Source organism: Genypterus blacodes, unplaced genomic scaffold (assembly GCF_046128005.1).
Source record: "Genypterus blacodes isolate CSIRO-AG114 ecotype Tasmania unplaced genomic scaffold, CSIRO-AGI_Gbla_v1 ptg000582l_1, whole genome shotgun sequence".
NCBI classification, from domain to species: domain Eukaryota; kingdom Metazoa; phylum Chordata; class Actinopteri; order Ophidiiformes; family Ophidiidae; genus Genypterus; species Genypterus blacodes.
In genome coordinates this window covers 2,501-12,500 of record NW_027467312.1, presented here as the reverse complement: position 1 = coordinate 12,500, position 10,000 = coordinate 2,501, and the positions used below count along the sequence as shown (strand labels likewise).

At 53.1% G+C, this 10,000-nt stretch overlaps 2 protein-coding genes across 2 annotated transcripts in view; both read right to left on the bottom strand.

Annotated features, from left to right (window-relative positions):
* LOC142990533 (integrator complex subunit 3) overlaps positions 1 to 780 on the bottom strand; it is a gene marked incomplete at its 3' end in the record, with an annotated part of 6,999 nt that extends 6,219 nt beyond the window's left edge. The window contains exon 1 of the mRNA XM_076140344.1: positions 453 to 780. Coding sequence (XP_075996459.1) covers positions 453 to 536 — 84 coding nt within the window. The remainder of the gene's footprint in view (positions 1 to 452) is intronic.
* A 600-nt stretch (positions 781 to 1,380) lies between these two features.
* The window catches only part of LOC142990534 (atrial natriuretic peptide receptor 1-like), a 10,075-nt gene continuing 1,455 nt past the window's right edge, over positions 1,381 to 10,000 (bottom strand). Inside the window, exons 4-17 of the mRNA XM_076140345.1 lie at positions 7,876 to 7,993; positions 7,724 to 7,798; positions 7,537 to 7,614; positions 7,317 to 7,421; positions 6,140 to 6,211; positions 5,671 to 5,830; positions 5,420 to 5,575; positions 5,069 to 5,237; positions 4,697 to 4,843; positions 4,478 to 4,601; positions 3,850 to 3,918; positions 3,558 to 3,732; positions 3,313 to 3,411; positions 1,381 to 2,951 (exon numbers count right to left, since the gene is read on the bottom strand). Of these exons, the coding sequence (XP_075996460.1) occupies positions 2,803 to 2,951; positions 3,313 to 3,411; positions 3,558 to 3,732; positions 3,850 to 3,918; positions 4,478 to 4,601; positions 4,697 to 4,843; positions 5,069 to 5,237; positions 5,420 to 5,575; positions 5,671 to 5,830; positions 6,140 to 6,211; positions 7,317 to 7,421; positions 7,537 to 7,614; positions 7,724 to 7,798; positions 7,876 to 7,993 (1,696 nt within the window). The 3' untranslated portion in view covers positions 1,381 to 2,802. The remainder of the gene's footprint in view (positions 2,952 to 3,312; positions 3,412 to 3,557; positions 3,733 to 3,849; positions 3,919 to 4,477; positions 4,602 to 4,696; positions 4,844 to 5,068; positions 5,238 to 5,419; positions 5,576 to 5,670; positions 5,831 to 6,139; positions 6,212 to 7,316; positions 7,422 to 7,536; positions 7,615 to 7,723; positions 7,799 to 7,875; positions 7,994 to 10,000) is intronic.

Genomic DNA, 10,000 nt, shown 5'->3' with positions numbered 1-10,000 from the left:
TGGATGAGTTAACCTTCAGCTAAATGCTCCGTGGATCTTTATTAGCACAGAATCATAAATATGTTGGCTTCTTTACAGCCAAATGTCGTAAAGACTTCAGTCGGCTCCATCATGAGGTCGATCGAAGAGTTTGAAACGTTCCTCTGACAAGCGACACAAACTAACGGCGCATGCGCACGTCACTTTCCTGCGTCCATGTTTACGTAGGATTAGCATGCTAGGCTAATTCGACATTAGCTCAACCCTTTCGTCGCTTTATCTCCTCGACCATAACACGCGAACGTCGTAAAGACAACAAGGCACTGCAGCGCAGCGCAAACGGGGGAGCTGCGACCACCGCCGCCACGTTCAGACACAGTACGGGCTGGTTGTGACGTGCTAGCGGGGCTAGCAGCAGCTAGCAGCCCCTCTGGTCCTCCGTATTGTTGTAGCGTTAGCGCGGCCCGGCCTACCTCCTCCAGCTCGTCTTTGGCATCCAGCGGGGTGGAGACCAGCAGCCGGCCCTGGGACTTCGTCTTCGCCGGTGTAGCTTCCATCTCCTCCCGCCTCGCCGGGCCCGGTGGAGCTGTGCGGGGCTGGGACTCAGGGTGTGGGGGCTAATGTTCGGCGTTTATGAGCCCCGGAGCGGCCGGTGCTCCGGTGTGTGCCCCGGTGTGTGTTCGGTGTGTGTTTAAACTTATTCTGCGCCTCTCTGTTACTCTCTCTGTCCGGTAACGGCCTTCATGGACGTTCCGGTGCAGCAGCCCGGAGGGAACACTCCTTCAGAGAGGACCGGGGGAGGCGGGGCTTACTGCAGCTTCCCGGCAAATCAGCTCCTTTAAATATATGAATGACGTCTGTCTGGACCAATGGCAGGAGTAGATGCGGAACGCGCTTGAGCCAATCAGCGTCTCTTCCATTATCGCCTCACAATGAAGATGTTTGAACCAATGAGAGACAAGGTTTAAAGGTTTAATCAGCTATTTCTATGTGTAAAGTGAGATCCTGCAGATGTTACAACCACGAAATGATTGTCCTTTAACGACACGAGAGCTGGAATGTAATCACCAGTGTAATTCTGATCAATCCAGGCCTGAAATAAGTGTGTGTGTGTGTGTGTGTGTGTGTGTGTGTGTGTGTGTGTGTGTGTGTGTGTGTGTGTGTGTGTGTGTGTGTGTGTACACGTGTGTGTGTGTGTGTGTGTACACATCTCCTCTCAGCACCCATAGGGCCCCCCTGCCCACCTGATGTGCTGCAGCTCTGCTCCCTCAGACAAACTCCACTCTTCTACTAAGTTGCCTCAAACTCACTTGAGAGCTTATAAATGTCTCTGTTTCAGGTCAAACCTCTGGCTCATCCTCCATCAGCAGATGCAGTTAACTCCAGTCTGTGATGTCACAATGGGACGCTTTAATTCATTTCACAAACATATTCCAAAAAGAAGTCTGACCAAAAAGGAAGTGCCACTTCGCCTACTTACAGGAAGTGCAGACATTCTATGACACTCAACATTGACACATCTGTAGTGTTCTATAACCTGAAGCTCCCACTGGGACAAAGAGAGAAGTGCCACATGACTCCAACTGACCAATGACAGCTGGGAATGAAAACTGCACTGTGACAGGAAGTCCATGTGCCTGCTGTTTCAATCTGTGGGCCCTGTGTCTCTGTGGGCCCTGCTCCTCTGTGGGCCCTGCTCCTCTGTGGGCCCTGCTCCTCTGTGGGCCCCGTGTCTCTGTGGGCCCTGCTCCTCTGTGGGCCCTGCTCCTCTGTGGGCCCTGCTCCTCTGTGGGTCCTGTTCCTCTGTGGGCCCTGCTCCTCTGTGGGCCCTGCTCCTCTGTGGGCCCTGCTCCTCTGTGGGCCCCGTGTCTCTGTGGGCCCTGCTCCTCTGTGGGCCCTGCTCCTCTGTGGGCCCTGCTCCTCTGTGGGTCCTGTTCCTCTGTGGGCCCTGCTCCTCTGTGGGCCCTGCTCCTCTGTGGGTCCTGTTCCTCTGTGGGTCCCGTGTCTCTGTTGGTCCTGCTCTTTAGCTGTGCACTTAGTAATGCATAAGGAATCTATGCATCAAATCTGAAATAAGCTTTAACATGAGTGAGACGTGACCTGGGTCAAGTGTGCAGGAAGCAGAGAGACAGTTTGGCGCCACCACCTGGAAGAAACAACTTACTGCCAGTCTGACCCACAATGAAGGTCAGGTCGCTGTGTTCAGGCTTGGACCTGAAGAAACCGCTGTTGCCATGACAACAAGCTGTAAAGGATTGTATGCTAAGGCAACATGGGCTACAACAGAGTGTCCTCCACTGCAGAGGGACACAAACCAGCCGACCGGTCCGTCCTGTCTCAACGTCACGTTTCATCAACTGACACATCAGACACACCTGCTGATACTTCTGAAAGCTTCTGAATTACGATCTGAGCTCTGGGAGGAATGATACGTCTCTGAGCAAGTCTTTGGCTTAGATCTTATTAGGAGAACACACTGGAGGGAACGATGATCACATGACGTCTGTCAGCACATTTACACACCAAAGAGAAACAATACTCTAACTAGAAGGAATCAAAAGATCTTCAGGTCGGAACTCTGTTTGTTCCTCTGTAAGTGGTCTCATGGATCCATAAGGGTCCATTCACAGACTCCAGACCTGAAGAGAAGCACAAACATCTACACAATCACACAAATTACAGAGAAGAGAAATTGATTTTCCGTCCTCATGATACCAAAGGAAGGACAAACGGTCCTATTAAGTGTCTCCTTGTCCTCGTTTCAGGAGGGCCACAGGGACAGCAAAGCGTCACACGTCATGTGTCCCTCTTGTCTTCGCCTGGTCACTTCCTGACTGTGGCGCTCTCTCCCAGGAGCCAGTATGTCCTCATGCGACCTTTGCCCTTAACCTCGATCTCTCCTCTCAGCTCCAGCAGGAAGTCAAGATCCTGCAGAACCTGATGAGTTGCCTCGGACACGTGGATCCTCAGGGCTGAGTGAGAGAGAGAAGAAGAAGAAGAAGAAACTTTATTGGGTCAAATAAGTCTTGCGTGCCACTCATACATATCACAACACACACACACACATGCATTACAGAGGGGTCAATGCAGGGCAGCCACGATAAAGTTTGGGGGTTGGGTGCCTTGCGTGAGGGCACCTCAGCAGTGCCCTGGAGACAAACTGGCATCTCTCCAGCTGCCAGTCCGCTTTCTTGGTCCATACAGGGACTCGAACCGGCAAGCCTCCGGTTCCCAGCTGAGTCCTGTCTGTCTGTCTGTCTGTCTGTCTGTCTGTCTGTCTGTCTGTCTGTCTGTCTGTCTGTCTGTGTGTGTGTGTGTGTGTGTGTGTGTTACCCTCTCCACTGGACTCCATGCGTGAGGCTGTGTTGACAGTGTCCCCAAACAGACAGTACCTGGGCATCTTCAGTCCCACCACACCAGCACACACAGGACCTAAACACACGCACGCCCACACGCCCACACACGATATTGAAGAAAATATATCGTTTATAGGTTCTTAGCATTTTTGCAGTACTGTGTTTATAGAGGTCATTGTCTCTCTCACACACACACACACACACACACACACACACACTGACCACTGTGTATGCCGATGCGTAGCCGTAGCTGCTGGTTTGGTCGATGTTGTATCTGGAAGCTTCTGACAGCTTCCAGCAGGGCGAGAGACATCCGGGCGACCTCGCGGCCATGGAGCTTCCCGTTCCTCATCGGCAGTCCAGACACCACCATGTACGCGTCACCGATGGTCTCCACCTGGGGGCGACACAGAGCTGTGGGAGCGTTTCAGGCTTTGGCGCCGAGCTAAAGCCGCAACGCCTCCTTAGCTTTGCTTGCAGCCTGTTTAGGTGCGCTTGTTTTGGTAGTGTTCACCTTGTACACGTCAAAGTTGTCAATGATGGCATCAAAGCAGGTGTACAGGTCATTCAAAAAGGTCACAACCTGTAAGTAAAAACAGTATTCCACATGGAAACACCATCATCATCATCTCCATCATCATCATCATCATCATCTCCATCATCATCATCTCCATCATCATCATTATGTCCACCATCATCATCATGCTCATCATCTCCACCATCATCCCCCTCATCATCATCATCATCATCATCTCCATCATCTCCATCATCATCTCCACCATCATCATCATGATGAGCACATAGATCAGTGCAGATCAGTGAATAAACCATGGCTCCTCAGGGTGGGACCAAGGATTGAGACTCTGTGTCAGTGTGTGATTGTTACTTCTGTATCTCAGCTGGTTTTTCATGGCCCTTCCATCACAGCACACGTAGGTTAAAGGTCAATCCAATAATATTCTACTATACTAACGTTCAGATCAATACTAGTGTTGCTGAAGCATCAACGTTTGAAACTGCAATGTAATGCTGTTTACACTCAGGTTGTTGCTTAGGGATGTGTTGCTGTGACAACCTCTGTGAACCCAGAGATGGAGGATCATGACATCATCAGAGAGGTCAGAGGTCAGAGCTGTACTGACCTGCAGGGGTGAACTCTCAGCTGACAGAGCGGTGAAACCAACGATGTCGCTGAAGTAGATGGTGACAGAGTCGAACGCTTCGGCCTGAACTGTCTCACCTCGCTTCAGCTGCTCTGCCACGGAGCTGAACACACACACACACACACAATACATAGTCCTGGTGGTAACACAGTGCTGTGTGTGGTGTGGTACTTGCTGTAGCAGCACAACCGTACTCACTGAGGGAGGATCTGGTACAGTAAGGTCTCGGCCTTGCGTTTCTCCTCGTGGTACGCCTGCGTCCGCTCCTCCACCAGCTCCTCCAGGTTGTTTGCGTACTGCTCCATACGGGACAGAAGGTTGTCCAGGATGTTGGAGCCATAACCCCTGAGACACAGGGGAGACACACCGGGAGACACACACGGGGAGACACACACGGGGAGACACACCGGGAGACACACACGGGGAGGATGGGAGGTTTATTACATTTAATGCTCAAGGCAAGCTTCTCTCTCACTGTGTCTTTCTCTCAGCCAGCCTGTCTCTCTCTCACTGTGTCTCTCTCTCAGCCAGCCTGTCTCTCTCTCAGCCCGTCTGCCTCTCTGCAGTTACCTGTGTTGTTTCCTGAGCAGCAGCTTGATGGTGCTGAACTCTGGCCTCTCGTTGGGCTCTTCGCTCCAGCAGCGCTGCATCAGGACACCAAACTCCTCAGTGTGGCTGTGGAAGCAGAGGGTGGGGCGCAGAGGGGGGGGGCCGCCCTGATGGACCGCCTGCACGATCTCTGGGGGGGGATAGGTCCTGATTATTAAGCATTTTATAGATATTAGATGATGTGGCGTTCAGGCTCCACTGCTCTGTGTGGGTCAGATTTATTCATTCATTATGGAACTCCAGATGAATGTGAGTGTGTGTGTGTGAGAGATCAGTCAATCTGACCACATAGCCGCGCACACACACACAAACCTTTAGGGGTGAGCGTGTGTGTGTCCAGGAAGAAGACTCCTCGCAGCAGAGCCAGTTCCTGCAGGATGATACTGAAGCTGTAGATGTCTCCTTTCTGAGTTCCACAGGGAGGAGGACAGGTGGACCTCAGCAGCTCTGGAGCCATCCACATCTTACCTGGGGGGGGGGGGGGGTTACATAAACAGTAAGTCTGTGTGTGTGTGTGTGTGTGTGTGTGTGTGTGTGTGTGTGTGTGTGTGTGTGTGTCATACATGCATAGTAAGCGTGCGTGTCCTCAGGGCTGCTGGCTGTGTGAAGACTCTCCAGGCCATAGTCAGTGATCTTCACCACAAAGCGGCTGTCCACCACACAGTTTGATGACTTCAGGTTGCCATGGGAGACGATGACACTGTTGTGGAGGAATGCCATCCCCTCCAAGACGACAGTGAACAGCAATTAACATCAATAAGGAATATTTAGGGTCAGAACATTCCATCTTTGGAACACAGATGTTCACACACAGCAAGAGGTCAGAGGTCATCACATAAAAAAGCAGGAACCCAATTCATCAGCGTTCGGAAGTCACCTGACCTAACTAGAACATCCTTAAAGGTCACCATGAGCATTACAGAAGAGGGATTCACTGGAGAGCGTCGCTCTGTCCACACATACAGGGGCAGAACAGAACATGTCTGCTCTCTCTGGCTCCAACCATACCTGTTACCATAGGAATACTGTTACCTTGACAATATCATTGATGAGGGAATATCTGAACATCCAATCCAACGTGATGCTCTCACTCTCCATCAGATCCTGGAGGGACACACACACACACACACACACACACACACACACACAAAACCTCAGAGTTCTGGTGGTCGCTTGGCAACAAGTCAACCCACAAGCAACTCAAACCGACCCACAGTCTGTTTCCAAGTTGGCCAGTAACCATGGTGGCATGTTGCTAGGTTGCAGTGCTCAAATGGAGGGAGGGGTAATGGAGGGGTGATGAAAGGGTAATTTAGGGGTAGAGAGGGGTGATGGAGGGGTAGAGAGGGGTGATGGAGGGGTAGAGAGGGGTGATGGAGGGGTAGAGAGGGGTGATGGAGGGTAATGGAGGGGTGATGGAGGGGTAGAGAGGGGTGATGGAGGGGTAGAGAGGGGTGATGGAGGGGTAGAGAGGGGTGATGGAGGGGTAGAGAGGGGTGATGGAGGGGTAATGGAGGGGTGATGGAGGGGTAGAGAGGGGTGATGGAGGGGTAGAGAGGGGTGATGGAGGGGTAGAGAGGGGTGATGGAGGGGTAATGGAGGGGTGATGGAGGGGTAATGGAGGGGTGATGGAGGGGTAGAGAGGGGTGATGGAGGGGTAATGGAGGGGTGATGGAGGGGTAGAGAGGGGTGATGGAGGGGTAATGGAGGGGTGATGGAGGGGTAGAGAGGGGTGATGGAGGGGTAGAGAGGGGTGATGGAGGGGTGATGAAAGGGTAATTTAGGGGTAGAGAGGGGTGATGGAGGGGTAATGGAGGGGTGATGGAGGGGTAGAGAGGGGTGATGGAGGGGTAGAGAGGGGTGATGGAGGGGTAATGGAGGGGTGATGGAGGGGTAGAGAGGGGTGATGGAGGGGTAATGGAGGGGTGATGGAGGGGTAGAGAGGGGTGATGGAGGGGTAGAGAGGGGTGATGGAGGGGTAATGGAGGGGTGATGGAGGGGTAGAGAGGGGTGATGGAGGGGTGATGGAGGGGTGATGGAGGGGTAGAGAGGGGTGATGGATGGGTGATAAAGGGGTAATGGAGGGGTGATGGAGGGGTAATGGAGGGGTGATGGAGGGGTAGAGAGGGGTGATGGAGGGGTGATGGAGGGGTAGAGAGGGGTGATGGATGGGTGATAAAGGGGTAATGGAGGGGTGATGGAGGGGTACCTGCAGGCTTCCTCGGGGGCAGTACTCTGTGATGATGCACATGTTTGGTGGGTCGATGCAGGCGCCGATGAATCGAGTCAGATGTTCATTCTGAACATCTCGCATCTACAAACACAGACTGCTGGTTCAAATCCAAGAGACAAGAAGACAGACAGACAGACAGACAGACAGACAGACAGACAGACAGACAGACAGACAGACAGACAGACAGGTGTCTTACATGTTTGAGCTCAAACAGAACATTCCGGGTCAGTTCGATGCGTTTCTTGTTGATATATTTGATGGCTGCCAGGTTTCCCTGCAGGACACAGAGACACACCATCACATGTTCACGTGTTGATACCACCATCACATGTGTGGCAGCATGTTTGCTGGTGTCAGCAGGTGGCGCTGTAGAGCGAACAGACCTTGTAGTATCCAGTCTTGGTGTAGATCTGTAGGTTTCCCTCCATGGTCATCAGTGAGCCGTAGTTGGAGCCTTTCTGTAGAAAGTACACATGTTAATCAACACGCCACACGTGTGTTAGTGTGTGTGTGTGTGTGTACATGTGTATGTTACCATGGACATGGTGAGCCTGCTGCAAGTTCTCCTGAGGACTTTATCCATGCTCATCTGGACATCGTCCCAGGAAACCCTCCACAGCTGAGCCACCAGCTCGCTCTCCAGCTTCAGCTTCCTGTTCAACACACAAGCAGGGAGAGAGTTTGTGTCTGTGTGTGTGTTGTGTCTTGGTATGATTAAATGTGGGAACAGATGGAAATGCCAATTGCGGTGCAGGTGGAACATGGTAGCTTGTCACAATCCAAGGCAGAGAACTGGACCAACACTGAACCCACACACTGGACCCAAACACTGGACCCACACACTGGACCCACACACTGGACCCACACACTGGACCCACAGACTGGACCCACACACTGGACCAACAATGGACCCACACACTGGACCAACACTGGACCCACACACTGGACCCACACTGGACCCACACACTGGACCCACACACTGGACCAACAATGGACCCACACACTGGACCAACACTGGACCCACACACTGGACCCACACACTGGACCAACACTGGACCCACACACTGGACCCACACACTGGACCAACACTGGACCCACACACTGGACCCACACACTGGACCAACACTGGACCCACACACTGGACCCACACACTGGACCCACACACTGGACCAACACACTGGACCAACACTGGACCCACACACTGGACCAACACTGGACCCACACACATGACCCACACACTGGACCCACACACTGGACCCACACACTGGACCAATACTGGACCCACACACTGGACCAACACTGGACCCACACTGGACCCACGCACTGGACCCACACACTGGACCAACACTGGACACACACACTGGACCCACACACTGGACCAACACTGGACCCACACACTGGACCCACACACTGGACCAACACTGGACACACACACTGGACCCACACACTGGACCCACAGACTGGACCCACAGACTGGACCCACAGACTGGACCCACACACTGGACACACATACTGGACCCACACACTGGACCCACACACTGGATCCACACACTGGACCCACACACTGGACCCACACACTGGACACACATACTGGACCCACACACTGGATCCACACACTGGACCCACACACTGGACCCACACACTGGACCAACACTGGACCCACACACTGGACCCACACACTGGACCCACACTGGACCCACACACTGGACCCACACACTGGACCAACACTGGACCCACACACTGGACCCACACACTGGACCCACAGACTGGACCCACACACTGGACCAACACTGGACCCACACACTGGACCCACACACTGGACCAACACTGGACCCACACACTGGACCCACACACTGGACCCACACTGGACCCACACACTGGACCCACACACTGGACCAACACTGGACCCACACACTGGACCCACAGACTGGACCCACACACTGGACCCACACACTGGACCCACACTGGACCCACACACTGGACCCACACACTGGACCAACACTGGACCCACACACTGGACCCACAGACTGGACCCACACACTGGACCCACACACTGGACCCACACTGGACCCACACACTGGACCCACACACTGGACCAACACTGGACCCACACACTGGACCCACAGACTGGACCCACACACTGGACCCACACACTGGACCCACACTGGACCCACACACTGGACCCACACACTGGACCCACACTGGACCCACACACTGGACCCACACACTGGACCAACACTGGACCCACACACTGGACCCACAGACTGGACCCACAGACTGGACCCACACACTGGACCAACACTGGTGGCTCTTTACATGGCAGCCATTCTCATCCTGCCTGAGGAAGTCCAGATCAGGTGCAGAATGCAAAGCAAGCTTTAAGGTTTAAAGTCCCTCTGTCCCTGTGACACCTCTGTCCCTGTGACACCTCTGTTGTCCCTCTTTTCATTATTGCACTAGTTGGGTGATTTCTGGTTCTTGTTTTCATGCTGTTCTGTCATTGTTGCACAGTAATTTCCCTCGGGATAATAAAATGTCATCTTATCTTATCTCAAGGTGGAGGACAATGCCCACTTACAGCAGGCGGAGGCACTGGAGGCCTAGTGAAGTTCAGGGGATCAGCTGGATGACAGAAAACTCAGGGGACCAAAAGAGAACAG